The sequence below is a fragment of the Solea senegalensis genome, linkage group LG1 (genome assembly GCF_019176455.1).
Source record: "Solea senegalensis isolate Sse05_10M linkage group LG1, IFAPA_SoseM_1, whole genome shotgun sequence".
Classification (NCBI taxonomy): domain Eukaryota; kingdom Metazoa; phylum Chordata; class Actinopteri; order Pleuronectiformes; family Soleidae; genus Solea; species Solea senegalensis.
The window spans coordinates 28,098,179-28,120,841 of record NC_058021.1 but is presented as its reverse complement, the minus strand read 5'-3'; the positions used below and the strand labels follow the sequence as shown (position 1 = coordinate 28,120,841).

The window sequence follows — 22,663 nt, the reverse complement described above, 5'->3', positions numbered from 1 at the left end:
AATGCATTGACTTAATTGCTGGCAGAAAATGCATGTACATATTTTCCCCAAAATCGTTCATCCCTACAACATCTATAGTACCTTTTTGCGAGTGATAGTACAGTATGAAAACGTACCACCTTTAATCCTAATTGATGTTTTAATATTGAAAAGTCACTCCTATCAAGTCATTCCTATAACCTAAAGGTACAGCAAGTTACTGTAATCCAAAGATAACACATTTTCACCTTCAAACCGCTTTCCCCCTCAAGCACGAAGCTTCTGCCATGTGCAGGTAAATCCAGCCGCTCATCCAATGATGGCATTAAGAGCTTAGACAAATCAAACAAAGAGCTCCAGCCATGTGGCATCTCATAGATTGGAAACTGGGATGCATTTACAAATCCTGGAAGACACTCATGATGGAATCTAAACATGTAGAATAATTGATGGGAAGTAGGATTTGGTCATTTCATGTCGATTTAATTCTGGAACTGGGTTTGGCTGCTTTGTTTTGGTCTTTCCAGCGTCTGCTATCTCTGTTTTTCCTCTGATTGAGCTTTGCTGAGAGTGCCAGAAATTCTTTCAGGATGAACTGAAGGTCAGGTTTTCAGTCTAAGTGGAGGGAAAGAGGACTTTAGAGAGAGAGTGAGAGAGAGAGCTGGCAAATCAGGGAGAAGGGCACAGGGGAATGGAAGATGGACCATGTCGAGCAAAAAAAGCAAGAGGGCATATTTACTCTCCGTCACGTTTTGAGTCAATATCCTGACAAATAACATGCAGGCAATTCTTAAGTCACCATTACGCCTCAGCCTGCCTCAGTCACCATGACAACATCGCAAATATCTGCGAATGACTGGGTGCTTTCAATCACCGTATAAACTCAGTGTTTGTTTCCAGTAAAGTCTATGCTTTACTTTAGCACACATTCGTCACCGTCTCTTGTCTTGTGCCTCGGAAATTCCGTACTTCTTATGCTACAGAATATTAAAGCAAGTGCCTGTGTAGTTTTTGTAGCCAAACTGAAAATGAATATGGGTTAGAAAAAAAATGTGTTCCCTCTGTTTTTAAATAAATAGAGCTCTATGACATCAGTTTTATTTGTTCCAAATTCCGTTTTTCTTAAATTCTGTTTTTAAGTTATTAAGTTAATATTTTATACTCATTTCACCAGCAAAAAGTGTCGTAAAATGTGATTTAGAAACTACCCGAGAAGTAAGATGTAAGAACTTTATTTATGTAAGACAACATTGCACTATTTTATCATGTGCTTTATGTCTGAAATACATAACGTCCAATACATAACACAAATTTTTTTATTTCAGAATTTGTAATATTATTATTATTATTATTGTTGTTATTATTATTATTATTATTATTATTATTATTATTGTTATTAATAATAAAAAAAATATTACTCCTTGGATCTGCTGTGTCTTTTCAAATTTATCTGTGGGAAATATGAATGATTTAGCAGCTTTGGCTTGAAAACATCAAGAGTAGAATACACAAACACACACAGAAAGCCTAATGGTGCCGTTCATTTCAGAGCATCTTCATCATCATCTTGTTGTGTTTTTATGGATAATCCGGGGATGAAGTCCTAAAGTGTTTCCTGTAATGAAGCGTATTTTTCTTTTAATAATAAAGAGGCAGCCTTGTCAGCTCTGCAAGCAGTGGGTGTGTTTTATTGCTCTCCACTGTCCTGTTCAGAGGTGGATCATTATCATGTTGCTCTCACTGCTCATGGATATGAGATTAATGCCGGCCCTCGAGGACAGTGTTGCATTCTGCTGAATGGTGATAGTGAATTTACTTGTGCCAGTTCAATTATGATAAATTCTCCCTTGTACGAATAAACACACTTCAGAATTTGCTTGCTTTATATAAGCCTTTATTTTAAACGTCTTTTCACTCTGTAATCCTTTTATTTTCAGTTGCCTGGTACCCGTTCATGCCTGAAGCTCGAGAAGCCTCATAATTTGTCTCCCTTCCATTTTTATTTCAGTCAGCGTGTGGTAAGACTCTGCCTGGCGTCTGAGACGTTCCTATTGGTCTGCCCACAGTTACGTGTGGCTCACTTTGTTCAGGGTGTGTCTGGCTAGTGGTGGCATTTCTCCCATTTGAACTGACTCATCCTTCTGAGACGGATACCAAGTGCATTGCACTTGATCAGTGATTCCCAAAGACTGGGACGGTACCCACAGTTGAGTCGTAGGAGATTTGTTTTGGATTCTTCAAACAAATTTACAGAATGTTCCCAACATTTTATATTAGATTTATGTTTTAAATTGCGTTTGCTCACGATCAATATTGTGATTTGGGTCACGGTTGTTTGCCATTAAAAGACGTGTGTCCTTGTATTGTGTTTAATACTAAACCTTTTGTCTTTTTCGAGAATTGTAATTTAGAAATCTTTATTTAAATTGCTTATTGGTATTCAGTGGATGTCACAGTTTGCTTCAGCATCTCTGGGTATCAAAACGCTGTGTAGTCACAGATGCTGGAGTATTTGCTGTCAGGTGTTTGTTGACATGTCACATCCCCTGCTGCAAGTGCCTTTTCACAAACCGGGGTAGCCTTGCAGTGTTGAGGCGGAAAAAGGGCCGGTGGGAGAATAGAGAAGCTCGCGGGGCTTCCACCTTGTGCTGAGTGTGAAGTGGCTGCTAAACGGCTGCGAACAGGGAGTGCTTTGTCTCTCTGGCGGAAGAAAATGCCTCACATTGAGAACCACTCTGTGATACCCGAATAGAGTGGGAAGACGAGGGAGAATAGTGTGTGTGTGTGTGCGCTGTGTATACCACTTTTACACATTTTCTGGCAAAAACACTGACCCTGTCAGGAGCAGTAGTCCTCATGGAGATTGAAATCTGGTCCTAATGCTCAAGCTCATGTCTGTGGTTAGGTTCAGGCTTAGTGATTATGCTTTGTTTACGTTGTCCAAATGAATGGATATCAATGAGAGTCCGTAAAAGGATAGCTGCGTGAACCTGTCTTTGTGTGTTATTCATTCTGCAGCTCCTGTGTCCTGCTTATGATTTGCTTTGTTTGGATTAGCTTTTTGTGAGCTGCACCACATATTATTACAGTTTTATACAACTGGTCAGAGGCCAGAATGTTCAAATTGAGTAGTTCAAAAACTATGACCATCTCAGCCAAGTCCGAATTGTTAATTTTGCTGGACTCACCCAGGCTACTGTTGCCATCAGATGCAGCCTAAGAAGGCTGAATTGTGACACAGCTAGAATTAGCATTTTTAGTAATAAAAATCACAATTTCCATGTGTCTCATAACATACTTGTTTTAGCAAGGGAGGAAGTACTGAGTCAGTTCCAGGCAGCAACTGTGGGAAACTCAAGTAGGCGTCTGTGCAAGACGTAGCATCAGTAAATTGCTTTGAAAATAAACATTTAATCAGGTTCAATTGGCCAAACCAGTTTCCGAATAATTTATTGCACAACTTTCTTCAAGTCATTGTATATATTTTACTGTTAATCAAGTAAGTGATGGTTTGAATCATCATCTTTAACAACGTAGTGATAAAACAGATGGATCAATTGGTTTGACTGTAGAAAAGACATTGCACAACCGTGCATCTGTGTTTACAATGATGTCAATGGATTGTGCTTAGATGTGGAGCTAGACAGTGTGATGACTGAACCCAGTGACCACAGAGATGAGACTGCACAACAACTGGCTGCAGGCAGAGTGCTAAAGCAACTGACACACACACGAACATGCAGGCCTGCACAGCTATTCTTCTTGGGACACTGCACTCATTTACATTCATTTGGGCAGCCTATACAAAGTGGTATCCCCAACCTTAACCACAGCCAGCTAATGCCTAACCCCAAACAATCTAACTTTACCTCTAAACGTAACCAGTTCCTCAATGAGGTTTGAAATGAGGAGCCTCAGAAATGAAGTTTGACTTAGGCGCAGCCTTTGATACTGTAGATCACGCAATTATTTTAGAATGGACTCCACACTTTTATTGGCCTCCCTTGCACTGTTTTTGGCTGCATTAAATCCTATCTCACAGATATGGAATATGGGGTTCCACAAGGTTGAATTGTATGTCCTTTTCTTTATAATCTATACATGCTGCCACTGGGGGACGTCATCAGTAGGCATTATGCTGGCTTCCATAGTTGATGTGAACGATGTACAGCTTTATTCTGCTGTGTCTCCTTATGACTCAGTCCACATTTTTTAAATGGTATTTAAGATAATAAGTTATGGTTGCCAGAAAAGGTTCTAAAGAGATTACAAATACATACACACACTGCCAGTTTGTTCCCACAGTTGTGTGCCTCGCTACAAAGCAATTTTTACACAAGTTACACAATATTATTATCTGGTCACCTGAGTCAAATTAGAATTTGTTTTCTATGTCTGTGGTCTCAGCCTGGTGGTGTGTTTGTGTGTCTCAGTGCATTTCTGTGATGAAAGCACACACTCACAAGCAAAGCCTGTTGGGTTTGTCTCTGTGTGCTGCACTGATGGCTTTTTGACCTCCCTTCGAGGAAGAATGGCACTCATCCAAACAGGAAATGAAGCTTTACATCTCGGTGTGTGTGTGTATATGTGTCTCTGTGTGTCCTTGTGTTTCCTGCTGATCCCACTGCTTGCCTATGTATTTGGGTCTCTCTCTGAGGCCTCCACTGGTGGTCTCTCCCACTCTGGTTGTGAAAAGCAGAGTGTGTATTAATGTGCCTTTTTTGTCACAGTTGGTGAATGTTTACTCCTCATCTACATGCCTCCTCCTTTTTCCACTGGATTATAACAACGTATCCTTCTGTGTAGCTGGGTCTTTGTGTGGTCTATTGGATTCGGACGGCCATCGGTCAAACGTGTTTGGGTTTACAGTCTCCAGTAAACCTATATTTAAAAAAAAAATTGTTTCGTTTTTTTAAAGGAAATTGTTTTCTCTCATTGTTTTCTGTCATCAAACAAAATTATTTCGTTTTGTGTGATGCACATAATTGCCCAAACCTCATGGGTTTGTAAGACACCAAATGTGAGATTGCAGCAATCCATCAACACGTCATTGCATTTTTAGATTGCATCCTGTCGTCATAAATAAACCAAAGCAAATTATCTTTGCAACTCAGTTTCTAAATGGAAAAAAAAAAAAATAAGTGATCTTCAAAAATGTCAGTCTTTACACACGAGATATCCAGTATAATTGGACAAATGTCAGACATATTGACCCAAGTTGGAACAATTGAGATACAAACAAAATATTAGAGTTGCCCCTGTCTTTTTGTCCGCATGTCAAAATAGTAGTTTAAAACCATATGAAGCAAAAGCTGCAACAAAAGACGCCAAATTCTAGTAGTGATTATTTCACTATTAGTACTAATAGTGATTATTTCACTATTTCATTTTTCATTTTTCATCAAAAATAGTCTGCTGTAGTTTCAAAAGATCAATGTACTGTCCTTGAATATAATCCAAAACACTAAAATATATATTTGTTTAAAACAATCCATGAACTGCTTTGTCCAAGCAATTACTTTAAATCTTTTTTTCTTTGGCCAATAACACCCAGATAGCCAAAAACATCAATAAAATGCTAATTATACTGACTAATAATGAATCAGTTGCCAAAATTGGATAATTTGTCTGTCGACCTCTATTTTATTAATCATCAGGACTACTACCCATTAAGACCATGGCTGTAGTAAGAGCTGTAAAGCCTTGATGTCAAGTGCATGACATCCGTCCTGCATGAATAGAGTCCTAATGGGAGTGAGTGACAATGTGAAACGACTGGTGACTAACGTTTAGTAAATCATCAGCCCTTTGCTCTGCAGCTACTTCCTCTCTTGCTTTTCCCTTCCTAACCCCGCCCCACCAGCAGCAGCAGCAGCAGCAGCAGCAGCAGCAGCATCATTACCATTGCAGTCTTTCACATTTAACAACCCATCTGCAATTACATCTCATCATCACACCTTTGTTCTGCAGATCCTCCCTGCGTGAGAGTAATTATTTGACAGCTCTGTGTAAACATGGCTGCTGAGAAAACACTTGCTCTCCCCCACAGAAGCTGTTTGTTATCTCAGTTGTACAAAATGTGATGCCATAATTCTCAGCTTCCATGTAAACTTAAGAGCTCAGTGAGAATGCCGTTTTGGCTGCAGCCCAAAGTTAAATTGGTGAAAGTCAGACGAGGTGTTTTCATGTGTGCTGTGTTAGCAAACAAAGTGTCGACCTTGGCATGCAGTCCTGACTGGTTTTGATGAGTGTTTCACACTTACTCAGTCCTTACAACCTCCTTGCCACTCATGGGTTGTTAGATTTGTAAGAAGAATCGTTTTTTTCAGGGATGCTTAACAAGACGCTGCCAAACTCAGAAATCCCCCGCGGGGCATTTGACCTCACATTGTGGCTCAGAGTGCAAAAGAAAGCTTGGACAGCAAAGGAGCATTTGACAACTGTTGTACTCCACAGATGACTGTTTTCAAATGTAATGGCTGTAATCAGGCTGAGAAAAAGACCCGACAACGAGGCATCTGCTTAACAGCCGCTTTGCTTCAACACAGAGAAGTGTTGGATTGCATTGCTCCTACAGACTCAGTCAAAACAAGCAGCAGCTACAGAAGTCGAGAAACACAAGGAACAGACATGTGACTTGAAGTGTCCTTAAAATGTAGAACATGGTGCCCTGGAACAGTGGTTTCTGTGAGCTGGACTTCCCTGCAGGTCACAAGATTGACTTAAAGGGGGTCATAAGATGTCCACAGCAAAGAAGCAGAAGAAGAAATAGGAGACAAAGAATATTTAGGGCTATATCTAAAGATTGTTTTGATAATTGATTTATGATCTGTAGATTATCTTCTCGATTAATCCGTTACATGTTCTGCCCATATAATGCCAGAAAATGTTGAAAAATGTTTCCCAAACCTCAAAGAAATTATTTCTTTGTTCTATGGAACAAAGAAACCAGAAAGGATTTAGATATTGAGAAGATATAGACTACCAGAATATCTAGATAACTTGGAACATCACATGAAGAACATCTCTGTTTTCTATCATTAACAGTACTACGGTCCAATGTAACCAAAGACAGTAAGGCCAACTTCTCTGCCAAGAAGAACCTCAACATGTTATGATGTAACAAATCCACCAGATGCCTTAATGATAGAGTTGAGTGATCACAATTCAAGCTTTTTATTAGTCCATGTTTCCAGATCCCACTGAAGAAACTTGTTTATGTGCCAATTCTGACAAAGTTATTTCAAGATATGTAGGAAAAGGCTGTAGAAGGAGCAGCTGGGGAAAAAAGCTCACACTAGCTCAAACAACAGTACTTGCAGCACTTTATCATTAAATAACCATTGGAACACACTGAGCATCACAAATAGTTCAAATCCGCTCTCTGGGGTGAACGTTGTTAATGGTGTGTGAATGAGTCAGGGTTTTACTGAGAAACATAAGGTCTGTGGCCTCATTGCGTTGTCCTCACCTGTTAGCAGATCTGACAATGTGATAAAACCTCTCACATAATTAGCCTGAACTTGAATTTTTAGATGTGTTTAACATGACATGTTTCAAAGTTCTTTCTCCTTGAAATCCCACAGAACAAGGATTTCTAACCCCTGCTGTGTCAAGACGAGCTTATCTTTGCCAGAAATAATAATGATTTTCTGTTACATTGTGTTTCAAAACCAAATGTCGAATCCATTTATGAACTGATTTGAGTAAAAATACTTTATGCTTGTGTATTCTTGGACAGCAATACTATGTGAAATTAGTACTTTTTAAGTTCTATGTGGGTGTAACCTCAGGGGAGAACGATGAAGATGTCTTGCTGCCAGTTTGCTAAAACATTTTTTTAAAGTCTTCTAATCTTCTACAGTAAAGCTCTATCATTACCATTGGTACATTTGTCTGGTTTGGCCAGCCACTCATGCACACAGACACATTGGTATGTAGGGTGTGTTTAGCCTTTTCCCCACGGTGTGTGTGTGTAATCACCCAGTTCAAACCTACTACGCCTATGGCACATGCTACTGTGCAGCTTTATGTGTTTGTGTGGGCATAATAGGCATTTTATTGAGGGCATCATCCAGTGGTCACAATGTGCTGAAAAGACGGTTTCCCCCTCTCTCAAGTATGTGCTGAAGTGAAACCAGCCGTCTTGATTCCATATCAAAGTTTACAGATATCGTTTCTGTCTCACCTCACTCTTCAAAACACTGTGTGTTTGTGTATTTCTCTAGTGGGAAGTTGTCAAGTTACGTTTGCGCAAGGCTTTGCAATTCCTTCCCTGGCCCTTTGATTGGCTTATTCTCTCCCCTAGTCTGACTGAGGAGTGTAAATCAGTATGAGGGAGGTGAGAGAGACTCTGGGTCAGGATCAGTGTGGAAACATTCCCAGCTGTCCAAAAAGATGCAGGTTGCAAAATATATTGTCTGTGAAGGAAAGCAACACAGGCGATGCACTCTGATCTCCACAGCATACACATAATTTATGGTCAAAACCTTTTAATCAGACAGACATGAACCAAATACACACGCAACAACACACAGTGGAGTGGAGGAAAACATTAATTGGCACCCTTGAGATCATGGAAGACAAGTAGATACTTTTAGAATATTTTACGAGGATGCTTTCTTTTTTTATATGTCTTATTTCATACATGGGCTTTTAATATTTGACAAAAAAACATGGTGAGGAAAAGGTAACAGAAATTTAGTCCACAATTATGTAATTTATATCATGGATCAAATATATTTTGAAATTGTAGATCTAGAAGCTAGGATTGTTTGGAATTGGCACCGTCTTTGTCCATTAACTGGACAAATAACACAAACGTGAGACTGACTTTATTTTAAGACAACCTTGATCAGCAATGAATAAAACTGTCTGCTTTACAGCTCCAAGAAAAAAAAAAAGGTTTATTCTGTATCCAAAAAGACATTTTTGACCTGTCAGAGTCCTCCTCATCAAATTTAAAATAAATGTCCCTCAGTGACATTTATGTGCTTTCTTAAGAGCACTTACGATCTGAACTTAAAAGAAAATAAATATATCCCAAATATTTAGGCACTTGTTGCTATCACAACAAGAATCCTCAACTGTGGCAGCCATTGCGTGACTCACTTGTTTCCCAAAATGGGAAGAAATGTGCCACACCGTCCACAAAGCGGAGTTCAAAGTGATCTCACTGACTAGACTTTTTTTCTGTGTTTGGCTATAACATTTGCATGATGATGGTGATGAATATGATGATGATGGCAATAGTTTAAAATGTATGACCGAGATCTTCAGACTGGTCATAGGTGGATGACTCTATTCTGGGTTTGAGGAAAATTGAGTGGAGGAAGAGGTATATAACACCAAGAGAAGGACTAAGTGGTGGAATAGTTGAACATAGACGAGCCAATGAGTAAAAATAAGAGTCTGAACATGAGTGCAGAAAGAAGAGTTCTGTAAATCTCTCACAAAGCCAGATCACTACAGCACAATCAGCATTAGAGAACAGTCTGACTGCTTCTGTTGGGAAATGTCAGTGCTCATCTGTGAAGAAGTTGCTTGGGGGAATTGTTTGGGTGGAACCGTTGCACTTGGGGGAGGTGAGGTAATTCCTTTGCTACAAAATTTCTACCAGAAAAACAGCCAAAGATGGATATGTACTGTCAAATCCTACTCAACATTTGTCATTTTCAGCATGTATGTCAGAAGTTTGGATGTGGAGCTTGAAGTTTCCCATAGCAAAGAAGATTTCATTTAACAAAAGTGACATGTTGGAAAAAGAACTAGAGAGTGACACCTCAAATAGGCACTTACTGGGAGAATGTGCGATAAAATTTATTCAACTATTTATTTTAAGTTGATTATTATAATGACATTTTGCCCAAAAGGTGAAATCACTATAGTCCCTCATCCACTAGTTATGTCAACAGAAAGTAAACCACAACAACTGAAAATTCTCCAACTTACCAAATAAAACCACATGTGTAGGCTGTTTAATATGGTGGATACAATGTTATCCCATTCCTCCTCTTAAAATTTGCTGCCTCTCGCACTTGGGCACTTAGTAAGTGACATCATCAAAGTCTGCGTGGGTTCAGGACTTAAGGGTTTAGGGGGGGACGTCGGGGATTGGGTCGTACAACCCTGTAGCTGGAGAAGCCAAACACCAGAGCCAAAATTGGTCAGTCCTCTGGGAAAACTGCTGCTGAACTCAAACATATGGTTAACAGTGGTTGAGAACATGTGTGAGTCATCCACCTTTCATTTTGGCAAGACGCATTGTTCAGTCACTTTCCTCTCAACACATGGCCCACTGGAATCAAATAAACACCTTTGGTGCCAGATAATGAGTCAGATGAGGAAAAAACAAAGGGTACTGACTGAGCAGTCACTGCCAAGATATGTGTTCTTCATGAATAGCCAGAATGGGCTTTTCTACTTTGGATTGTTCTTAGATGCATTTAAAGTTCTTTTAGCACCATTTAGTGGATTAGCAACACTGTCTTGACTGGATGTGACCGCTAGTTGTGTAGAGGTTTGCTAAGGAAGGTGGTTTTGAACGCACCATCTGCCAGCTGTTGCCAAACAACTGCCTATGCTGTTTCTATTTTATGGACATACAGGAAGGAGATGAGCTCACACACCACATTGCCTTCTCACTTCCTTTTCTTCACCAGCAACGTTGATGTTTGTCAAGCTGCTCTCTGATAAGGGGCAGTTTGTTATTCAGCCATATGCTTTCCTGTTTTTTTACATATATATATAGATTTTAAGTACAGCTCTTCTTTAGAAAGAGTTTTCAAATTCAGATAGTGATATGTAGGGAAACATTTCCTCTTTGTCTGCTCACAAACAAACACACACACACACACCCACTTCCTCATAATATCTTACAACAATGTTCCACACTCACGTCTTGACAGTTATCTTTATTCCAGTCAGAGAAGTCATCATGTTGGTGTTGTGATGACACAATGTCATATTATACTCCAGACCCAGAATGATTGAGTTTTTCCTGACTCTAGTCTTCCTGAGTCTAGTCGGCTCCCAACAGATTCTCTCATAGCCAATCTTTGAACCCCATCATCCCCCTGTGAATGAAAGCCAAAGATACTGATTAGATTTTTGGCCCAGCTGTTTTCCAGATTGTCATGATTTATGATGGTGTGAAATTTGAGTATTATCTCTGAGCCGCAGTTACAGTATATTAAGTCAGACAATCCAGGCAGCACTCCTGCTCACTGGAGATGCCGTTAAAATTTCACATTGGTACACTGTTTTATCCACCTCATTGGACAGTTTTCTCATGTCGCTTTTTATCTAGCTCAGGTTAAAAAGATGACTGTAGCCAATGCTCTGTCATCCCTCCTAATTCAAGAAAACACAAAGGGGTATTGAAACGGAATGGCTGTTTAGGTTTTTTTACTGTAATTCTCTGTGGGAGCAATTATGTGTGAACAACTTTGCCTGTTATGAAATATGTCCCTCTATATTCCTGTAATTTCTAACAATCCACTCTCTTGCATACTTGCTGGTACTGTAAGAATCTGCTTGCATCAGCCTGTGAACAGTGTAAGTTGTCAGTTTTCAGGTCAATATCTCTCTATATATACATATATATATATATATATATATATATATATATATATATATATATATATATATATATATATATATATAGATATCTTTTTTGATGTTACATTACATTACATTACATTACATTACATTACATTACATTACATTACATTATGTTATGCAGCTTTAGCTCATTTTAAGACTTATTCTGAACAGTGTTGTCAGTGTCTTCAACCCTGGGACGAGTGATACTTCAAGGCTAAGTCGGCCATACAGTGGAACAGTGCTGCATAAGAAGACAGTGCTCAGTCCAGCTCCAGATCCCTGTGAAATGAAAGGAATCCTCTGTTGGTGCTGGCCGCCTGCTCCTTCCTCACTATGAGAGACCCATCGTTTTGCTGGTCTGCCCTCAGCAGACATTGCAGCCTTTCATCTGTCAGCGGAAGGGCAGCTGCTCCCGGGCTCCTCGCGACTTGGTGGGAGTTAGAAATCTAAGCAATGGTTTGCACAGTAGGAGCGGGCATTTCAAGCAAAAATGCGAGTCAAATATTTGACAGGATTATTCATCGAATATTCAAACTCCAGCACATGAGAGCTAATGAAAGTAATTCAGGGTTCACAGTATTTTGAGCTACGAGGAGCAGTTGATGAAATGCATATGAAGACCCTGGTAAATTTCCTCACTTTTGCTGGATCTATAGCTTGTTGAGCTTAGAAGAGCAGCTTCAAGATGCATTGTGGAAATCAGTGCACCAGAAATTAGGTCGTCATTTGAGTAGAAATGTGTTGTTGTTGTTTTTAATCCTTGGAATCATTGATATAATGTGCAAAGTGACAAACAAAGAATCGAGGATTCATGCTCATCCCTGTTGAAGACATTTTTAAACACAGTGGTTGATATGTATATGAACCATAGGGAATATTATTGAATTATTTCATAAACCAAAGAAATGAAACAAGAAAAAATGGACAGATTAATTGATAACAGTGCTAATCATTTATTGTAGAACTACACTGAAAACTCACTACATCTAATGTACCAATCAGTAACCAATCAGTAACCAATCAATTTATTAAAAATTTACATATAGATATAATCAAATATGGGCTATAAGCATCCATCATACTGAATGAAAATACATTTTCTGAGTTGTTATTCACAGAGGAGCCAGGAGATTCATTTTTAATACGGCTGGGTAATTATGTGAACATTTTCTTTCCACATTTCTTCGGGGAGTCCCTCTTGGTCTTAAGAAGAATAAATAATACATTGTAATTTGCCACTTGCAGTTTCAAATGTACGCAGTAATCTTGTTTTTCTAAAATTAGGTTCTTAAAATCACTCTATATCTTTCACATCTTGTCAAATTTCCCCTGAGTAATCTGGTGAAATAAGATGAACTCATTCATACCAAATAATATTTCAGAAATTTTCACATGAACATGCCCCCGGCCATCATTCTCTCCAGGATGTAGAGTTTGCACAACGATCGATTTTTATTTGTGTGCACTGGTTGTTGTAAAAAGATTAAGACCCCAGTGATGAAAAGTACAACCTCATGATTTTATTAAAATCTGCTACATGTCATGTTCATTTCATCCCAGTGGACCCTGTTGCACTGGACATCATTGTGGCATCAATCAATCAATCACACTCCCCTCCTCACTGTGTTGTTCACAGACTGTGGACATCCACAAAGAGAAGGTTGCCAGGCGAGAGATCGGGATCCTGACCACCAACAAGAACACAGCAAGGACCCATAAAATCATAGCACCGGCAAATATGGAGCGGCCTGTCAGGTACATCAGGAAGCCTATTGACTACAATGTACTGGACGATGTTGGCCATGGTGTGAAGGTGAGCAGATCCCTCCTTATTTTCCTAGTTTTCTATTGTTTCATATCCACCCCTTGTTGAACCACTTCCTTCTACATTTTTTCCGACCCTTCCTCTCTTCTTTCTTGCCAGAGGTATTTGTATCCCCTCCACTCTTCTTTCTCTCTCGCCCACTTTGACTTGTTTTCACACTCATCTCTTGTGCTTTCTCTTTCATCTTCACTGAGCACCTTTTCTGACCGCACAGAAATATGTTCCAGCATGGGTTGGTGAGAATGGGCTGGGGGGTTGTAGGGGAGCTAAAAAACCGATTGCATCATGTAGCTTTCAGATGAAATGGCTCTATTATTAGACGTTTTTAAAGGCACTTAGGCCCTGTCCGCTCTTGTAATCTTGTTCTTGAGTTTCTCTAAACCTTCACAGAGGAATGATGTTACAGTTGGATTAGAGGGTAAGTTCACATCTGAAAGGCTGTATAAAAGCTGATTTTAGATGTGCTGAATTGTGATGATCCAAGGGCAACAATTCCCCCTCCTCCCTGCCATCGGGGCTCATGTTAGGGGTCAGTGGGTCGTCCTGACAGCGGTGGTAATGACATCATTTCCTGATGGCTGCAGGCATTTTCACGATATTCATCCTCTCCCTGGAGCTCCCTCCGCTCCATCAATCAGCCAATCAATCTCAGCTGTCCAACAGATTGAATTAGAGGCCCCGCCATAACCATCCCGAAGTGTTACAGGCATTGATAAGGCAGGATAAAAGCCATTGTCCCACTCTCCATTTATTGTGTAGCGAATTATATTGGACTGCTCTGTCATGGTGGAACGGTGTGATGGCCAATGTGGAGTGATGCTTGTAATTTGGTTGCGTTTCCCACCACTTTCCTAAATTATTATGAAGATCATGTACTTAAAACTCAATTAACACAATGTTTTTTTGTGCTAAGTAATAAGCTAGTATCTGGAGGTTGTTGGTTTGGCTTAATTAGGTTGTTTAAGGTCCTAAATCCTCCTAATAGAACCCAAATTATGCATGAGTCGTTTTCAATTTTATGTGTTAAAACAATTTGTTCAGACCCACAGTTAGCTGCAGAGACTTCCTGTTGCTAAAAATAGTTTAAGTGTCATAATCATAAAAGCAAAAACAAAAATGTTTTAATGTTTGTGTGTGTTGACTGGTTAAACACTGAGTACAGTGAAAAGGTATTTAGTTGGTAGATTTGGCAACACTGGAGAGATCGAGGCTAGCAATTACCTACTGTATGTATGTATGTATGTCCTTTAAGGACTATTCTCTAATAGAATATGACAGGACATTATTTTTTTAATCAAATTAAGTTTCCAAGTTCATGAATTAATAAATAATTACATGTTTTTGTATTTCAAAATTAGCCGACCAACGTGTGGTTGCACAAAATGTAAACCACCATACTCCATGATTGTTTTGAGACACTTTTAGAACATGAGGTATGAACTCCTCTCTGAATATCAGTTGATTTCCTCATGTCTTCACACATTTGCAACATACTCACAGAGGTGCCTGCAAAAGTCCATCACTCGCATCACATCACATATGCATGTCACAACCTGAAGAGCTGATTAATATTCACCATCAGCACTCCATATTTATTCATACAGTGTCCTGTGATGGCTCCGGACATAAGCCTGGCTTGTATAGAATATCTATTGCCATGGTTTACTTTCTCACCAGAATCAATACTTACTGACCAGAATCAATACTTTAATGGGAGTTTAAATCATGTCCACTGGCTCCAGTTAACTGTCAAATTTACTGCTGGTGAATGCAAGTGTTTGTGTTGGCCTAAATTCTGAATTGGTTTTATAGCCTCTCGTAGTGTTTGTGTAGTTAAACACCAAACCGGAGCAGTAAAACTGAAGATAAACACCATGTAGACCCTCGTATGCATTATTTAACCAAAGCTGTTCTCAGATCTGAAAGAACTGAGAGAAATAAGAAGGTAGAATTAATCTGTCAGATAATCTGATTATTCTTCACAGTATTAAATCAGTGAAATCAGTTGGCCACATCAGGAATATAGCAGGTGACATTGACAGATCAGGTTGCTTCATCTCAAGGTGTCCTGACGGTGACATAATGTTTTTTGGCATTAATACGAAAGACGAGATTTATTCTTCCAGTCAGCTGATGCTTAATCTCGTCAGTGGGGCTTTCAGGAATTAAGGGACGATGATGTCATTTGTTGCACTTGCTGGGTATTTAGTGTGATGTCAGTTATGCAATTTAAGTTACAGGAAAGGTTTTAAGAAATGTAATGTTTTTGTCCCTTTTTCTGTTATTTGTACATTGAACTCCTGTTTAATTCAGGGCTGCAATTATTAATTGAATACCAAATTAAATATCAACCGTTTGAGCGTTTTTTTTATAATTAGTAAATGTTTTCTGATTTTTCAGTTAATAATTTTGACCAAAATTATTCCACTTATTATTTTGGCCAAAACAAAACATAATTTTGAGGTTTGAAAACCACATTTTCAGCTCCACCAGACTGCAGCACTGTGGATTTTCACCCCATCTCCACCTGTGAAGCCTTCCCAGACTCGATAAGATAAAGAGTCTGTTTATAATTCTGATTGGACGTTACTAAAGCATCTCCATGCTGACTGTATAGTCTGTGATACATAACAAGGATGTACAGCCATTGCCATGAAGATGAGGGAAAGTGGTCAGTATGACCTATATTGTGAATTGAATCTTGTCAAGCTCTGATAATGTGACATTTGAACATAAAATGGATCCTTAATTAGCTGCACAGAATGTTGTTGTGTTTTTTGTTTTTTTCAGATCATTTCATGCTGACCCATGCTCTGAATATTCTTGCCTCTGGTTTCATCCTCTCTCCTTCTCTCTCTTTCTCTCTTGTGATGCTACAATGCTTTTCTGCAAAGGCCATCGGGGACTCTGCATTATAGATGAGCCACTTGACTCTGCAGTTGTCAAAGTGCAGATAATCCCTGCTGCTATGTTGGCTCTATATTCTCTTTGACATCCCTTCGTACAATTACTGAGATGTGTTTTTTTTTTTCATTTGTTGTAGCCAGGATTAAAAATAACCTGGATCTTTGTCTAAAAAAACCAAAAATATATGAAAATATGTATTCAGAAGAATTATGTTACAGAGCTTTATGATGTAATAAGGTGAAATTCTAAATGTCAGGGAGTTTCAGACAGATAAAACTTGTTTCATTCATGCACAATAGACTTTAGATCACTTCAGTGTGACTCTGAACTCTGGGTGTGGTTCGAGTCACAGTCTGAAGCCACAGTGTTTCCCTCTGCTTGTGTGACCTGCCCAGGTCTTGCTAAATGTTTACTCACTGTAAATAAATACAGTGAGACATCATTGTACTTTGACCTCCTGTGATCCGTTCAAACATGGCCATTTTGACATGCCCTCTTTCTGTCTCTTTTTTCTCTCCTCCTTTTTGCCCACACTTAAGTGGTTAAAAGCCAAGGTAAGTCTGGTTTGTCACATGACCCATTTTGCTGTAATGTATTATTGATAGAACTCCCCTGCAAACCCCTATACATGTAAATATTGTCACGATTTCCTATGTTATTTCCCATTAACTGACCTGTAGTCCTTAAGTCTAGAACACATTCCCTTGTCAGTTGACCCCTTTTGTACATTTTGTCGTCTAATTTACACGTCATGTTGTCGTCCATAACTGTATATTCGTCTATTTAAAATGTTTGTAGGCTTCCCAGACAGCTCTTTCTCTATGCTTTGTATTTTATACTGCAACAGAGTTAATCCTTTACTCAAAGCTTCACTTGTTTTGATATTTTTTTTACGTTACTTAGGATCCAGGTGTTTTGCAAGAGAATTTACTATAACTACACAAATGTTTCTAACCTGCGATCACACTGACTGAAGCTGTGGTGGAGTTACATAACTCTGTTCAGCTGTTGAAGAGTCGTTATCTGGGCAGCCTACATCATCTGATTCCTGTCACATGAGTAGCCATCGTGCTCTTTGTGTCTGAAGTTATTTGTCTGTTTTGAATAAGGATCTTCCTTTTTTTTTCTTTTCTTTTAACTACAGCAACATGGAAACAATCAGGCCATTAGAGGTGGAACGCTATCGAGGACCAATCCACCAACGCAGAAGCCACCGAGTCCTCCCATGTCGGGGCGTGGCACCCTCGGGTAAGATTTTATTAAAGATGTCATAAAAGTCAACTAATTATCAAACACTGATTTTGGAAAAAAAGACACAAGGCACATGCAGTTTAAGTTTGTTTTTTTTTAAATGGCAAACTGAATGGGGACCGTCAATGGGACGTTATTTGTGATTAGAGCATCGAGACAAATTTGATTCAAGTTCTTTTTATGAAACGTAGAGTAAACTAGGGTGAATTTAAAAAAAAGGGTGTTGAAAATACAATGTGAAATTTAATAAATAGATGTATAATGAGTACAATTATGTAATCATAAGCATAAAACGAAGTTAATTAAAAGCTAAGTAATTTGACCTAATTTTTCTGTTTAGAACGGGACAGTGAACACAATGCAAAGGCTTTTGAAGCCATCCACGGTGGATGTTATCGTTTTCCTCCAAAACAACTCAAAATAAACCATGACGATTGGATTATGTAAATAGTTATTTCATACAGTTTAACAAGATTTACAGAAGGAGAACTAATTGTTATTTAACGATGAGTCTGAGATTTTATCGCACTCATAATTGCTGGTGATAACTCATAAGTTGTGTGACTTGTGTGTATCCGTGCATGTGTGTGTGTGTGTGTTCATGGGCCATTAGTAGCTTCCTCCTGTATGTAATGATACATTTTGTCAAATACCATAACCATAAATGGAGGCTAACAACCACCTGCGTGACAGTCAGAGAAGCATCAGCTTCCTCTAACTGTCAAATATTTGTTAGGCTCGGATAAAAAAATCCAGGACATGTATCAGGTTCAAATCGGGTTTGGTCATATGCATGTGACAAGAGCTTGGGGGATGCAGGAAAAAGATAAGTGTTGACTTTTACATTAAATGTATTCACATCATCTAATCAAGACAGGGGTCATGTGCTGATGTTGCCAGTCGTCATCTGATGCAGCAGCGATCGGCGACTCTAATCCGAGTAAACTGTGCACATTCTGCAGCATCCAGCTGTGTAAACTGGATTTACAACGCTCCAGTGAACACTCACTGGAGCGTGAGTGCTAGAGTCTACGTGGTACCAACTAGAGGTGGTGCTAGAATCTGATTTATGATGTTTTTCGTCTTTAATTTGTCATTATTTTGTTCTTTGTTTTCCCATTCTCACACTACTGCAGACGCAACACACCCTATAAGACTCTGGAGCCGGTGAAGCCGCCCACAGTTCCCAACGACTATATGACCAGCCCTGCACGAATGGGCAGCCAGCACAGCCCCGGCCGCACGGCGTCGCTCAACCAGAGGCAACGCACACACAGGTAGATGCAATCAGATGAATACGAAAGGATGCACACGCTCATTCACAAGTTCACACAGAAGCGTATTACCATTGTTCACAGTTTTTTATACGGCTGTAAATTGACTGCTAAACCATGCTCAGAACAACCTCAGCACAAAGTGAGGAGACACAGGCACCTCATTAATTTTAATGAAATCACTGCAGTGTTGCCACACAGAATGAAGATGCACAGGGTCTTCATGTAACAAAAAAAGGTGGAATCTGTCTCTCACTGATAATCATAAAATTCCAGCATCATCCCGATGAGTACAGCATTAGTCAGCAAAATAATTAAAATCACAGTAAAAAGCTTTTGTCCCTGTGAAATCTTTTTATAGATGTGAAAGACTGAAAAATAACTGGATTTGAATTTCAGTGCAGTAAATATAACAATGTGTCTCTATCAGCACAGCTCTTGAAGACAGTAGTTTAGGACACCATTGGCCTAATATTGAATAAAAAATAGTTGTAGCTGTAATACAGGGGTAAATATCTATCTTTAAAACAACAGACTCACTGAAGTGTGAGATCTTAAATGTTCATACATACAGTTTACTGAACAGTTTTTGTTCCTTTTAGCTATGTGTATTTGCAATATTTGTTCAAATATTTATCAAAAACAAAAAGTTGTAAAAGAAAAATGGAGAAAATAGAGAAAAGAAAATACAGAATCATGATATACCAATAAAGAGCAGATTGTAGCAGAAAAAAGAAACTTTCCAAGTTACATTAATTAAAAGCAGTGAGCAGTTGATTCACTATTGGACTCATGATTTCAATTAGATTACATTGTTGCCCCCTGCTGACCCAATAAAGCTGAAGATAATAACCGTGCACAACTATAATAGAAAATAGAAAGTAAAACTAAAATGTGTCTTTTTTTTATCGAATTTTGTAAGGATATGAGTGGATTTAGTATTCCAACCAACAGAATCTCATGTCCAAGTTCTAGGTCCTGTACACATAAATGAGAATGAGTTTAAGAGATTCTGCTCCAGTTTTGTGTCATTTTGGGTTTTTATCCACATGTAACCAGCATTTATGGGATCCCTAAAATGCAGGTTTTGTCTTTGTCAACTTCTTGTGTTAGGAGTTTGTACTCCACATCATTTTGGGGGGATTTCATGTGAACAAAGAATTTCTTGAATTGTATTGTTTAGGGAAAGTTCTGTTTCACTGTGGGTAAGGCCTTAGAGCATCTCACACCTCCTCCTCTCCGTCACTGCACTAAATTGAACACTTGTCTGACTGGTTTTTCACTTTCATCACAGATTCATATCTGTAAAAGCCTTTGATATCAAATACGGTTTTAAAAAAAACCTGCAACATTCAAACCCTTGGATAAGCCTCCCAAAATTCTCCAGCGCAGAAAAAGCAGCGGACGTTTTAATCAAATGTGAGTTACGAGTGAGTGAAGTTGCCTCATTAACTAAAAAGCTTATTACGCTGACTGTGATGCTCATAAATATTACATAACTTTGCATTTCGCCTACCCTCGCCTCACACCACCGCTCTCCCCGGCCCGTGTGTGTTTGTACAGGAGCTGCTGTTTGTTGTCAGAGCTGCTGCTGCTTCTTTTCTCAATGAAAACCAAACTCCACGTTGTCTGTGTGTAATTAATGGCCTTGTGGAGCAACAAGAAAACACACAGGCCACATCACTGTTACTCATCTGCTCTAATATTACTTTAGCAGACTCAGACTCTGCCATCCTGCTGATATTGCTGTGGCGTGACTATTGGATTACACATTTGGCTGTGCTTTTTTTTTGCTCATCAGTCTCTGTCATCCTCGACAGAAGCCAAAATTCAATAACCAAACACCGTCTTTGTTTCCCCACTGTTATTATCTGCCTCATGCAGGTATCACTGTCTCAAGAAAATGTCCTCACTGCAGAAGCCTGGTAATGCAATCTGTTTTATAAATGTTTGTTTTTTCCAAGTGTTGCATCACAAAAACTAGGTTCTGTTCTGTCTTTCTGTATGGAATTAGCATGTTTCTCCCCATTTTAATCTAAATTCCTCAGTCCACAGATTTATTAATTCAAGTCTTGTTTATGTATGAAACTTATTAAAAGCGGGAGGTAAGCCAAAAAGGTTCAGACAAAATACAAATAAGACAAATTAAAAGTAACAAATTTATAGATACATAGAATCAGACAAAACCAGGATTAAAAGCATGATTGAAAAAGTGTCCATTGTGAGAGAGGACATGACGTGGGACAGGAGATTATTCCAGATCTTCAGAGCTTTGGGGCAGAGGAAAAAGCTCTGTCACCTTTAGGTTTTAATTGAAAAATGGGGACTGACAAGATCAGCTGAGAGGATGACATAAGTGACCCAGGACCTGGATACAATGTTCAGAGGATTTGAAGTGGATTTTGTAACTCTCTATGAGCTTTTGCATATTGAATCAGATTCCTGTTTACCTTTACGTCACAGAAAAACAAACTGCGGATGAATCGGGCTGTGGTTTTGTATGTTTCGTACATGCTTTACATGTTAATTGTGATACAAATTAGATGGAGCATGGCTCCTGTGGTTGCCCAAAGATTCAGGAAAAAGATTCCTAACCCTTTACCACCTTCTGGACTGGGACAACCCTGCGGTTGTGGATCTGAACCTGCCAGACCAGAACAGCTTCACGGTTGTGGAACTGAAGCTACCGGACTTGGACAACCCAGCGGTTGTGGAAGTGAACTTGCCAGACTGGAGCCAAACCTGCCAGACTGGGAAGACCCTGCTGGACGTTGTGGCAGGTTTGGCAGTTGGCAGGTCCACAACCGTGGGGTTGTCCCACAGCATAGTGGGACAACTGCTTGCAAAGTTATACATTAAAACTTTGGATCCTTTCCTGTTTTTTCTGTTACACTGATTTATGACCTGTATCTTCAGTAGTCTGTTGTCTGGCTCACCTGGGTGTGTCACTCTGCAGCTCAGTCTTAACAAGCCGACACAGCATGAGTCAATCAGTATGGACATATAAAAAAAATGTAAGGACACAAGTAAAAAGAAAATGCTAATTTTTTCAGTTTTATTGTTACAAAACAGAACAGAAGCTCAGATGCAGTTGAGTTTTTACACATGTACATTCACCTGGTTTGTGTATGCTGAGCAAGTTGCCCTGAATAAACCGATGTCCCCTTTCTCTTCTGTCTCTGCAGTGGAAGCAGTGGGGGAAGCGGCAGCAGGGAGAGCAGCGGCAGCAGTGGAATTGGCATTCCAATCGCAGTGCCTACACCCTCCATTCCACCACCAGGACCAGGTGAGCACTGATGCTACTACTTACTGCACTGTTTTTATTGTGTACTTTATATCATTCTATATCAAAACAAACACGTTATTTTGAAATTCTCTGAAATATCATCACAGATGTTATTATGATATCATAATGGAGTATCATGATATACCGGCCCCTTCCAAACCAGATGTTCTTTGGCCCCCAGATCATTTGAATTTGAGACCCCTGCTCGACACAACACAATGTAGTACATGTCCATGGAAAGAAATGAACTGTACTTTGTGTATGACTTTGTTGCATGACTAAACATGCAACAAATAACACAGAAGTGCAACTAACTAACTAAGTGTGTTTTTGCTTCTGAAGTGAGTGGCAGTGGTTTTGAAATCCTGTGACAGGGTTTGTGAATTCTGAAATTCTGAAATTCTGACTGGATTCTGGGGGATTATACCCAACCAGTTTCCTGCTTTTTGAAAATTCTGCAAATTAACTGTGTTACAGAGCTGCTAAATATGGTTAATCTTTAATGTGCTCCAACTCTGGTTTAAGTGAGTTTCTGTC

General features: G+C 39.2%; 1 protein-coding gene across 1 annotated transcript in view; it reads left to right on the top strand.

The window, feature by feature from the left end:
• Positions 1-22,663, top strand: part of abi1a (abl-interactor 1a) — a 46,616-nt gene that overhangs the window by 13,775 nt on the left and 10,178 nt on the right. The window contains 5 exon segments of the mRNA XM_044035058.1: positions 13,220-13,396; positions 16,855-16,869; positions 17,460-17,563; positions 18,703-18,843; positions 22,026-22,126. Of these exon segments, the coding sequence (XP_043890993.1) occupies positions 13,220-13,396; positions 16,855-16,869; positions 17,460-17,563; positions 18,703-18,843; positions 22,026-22,126 (538 nt within the window).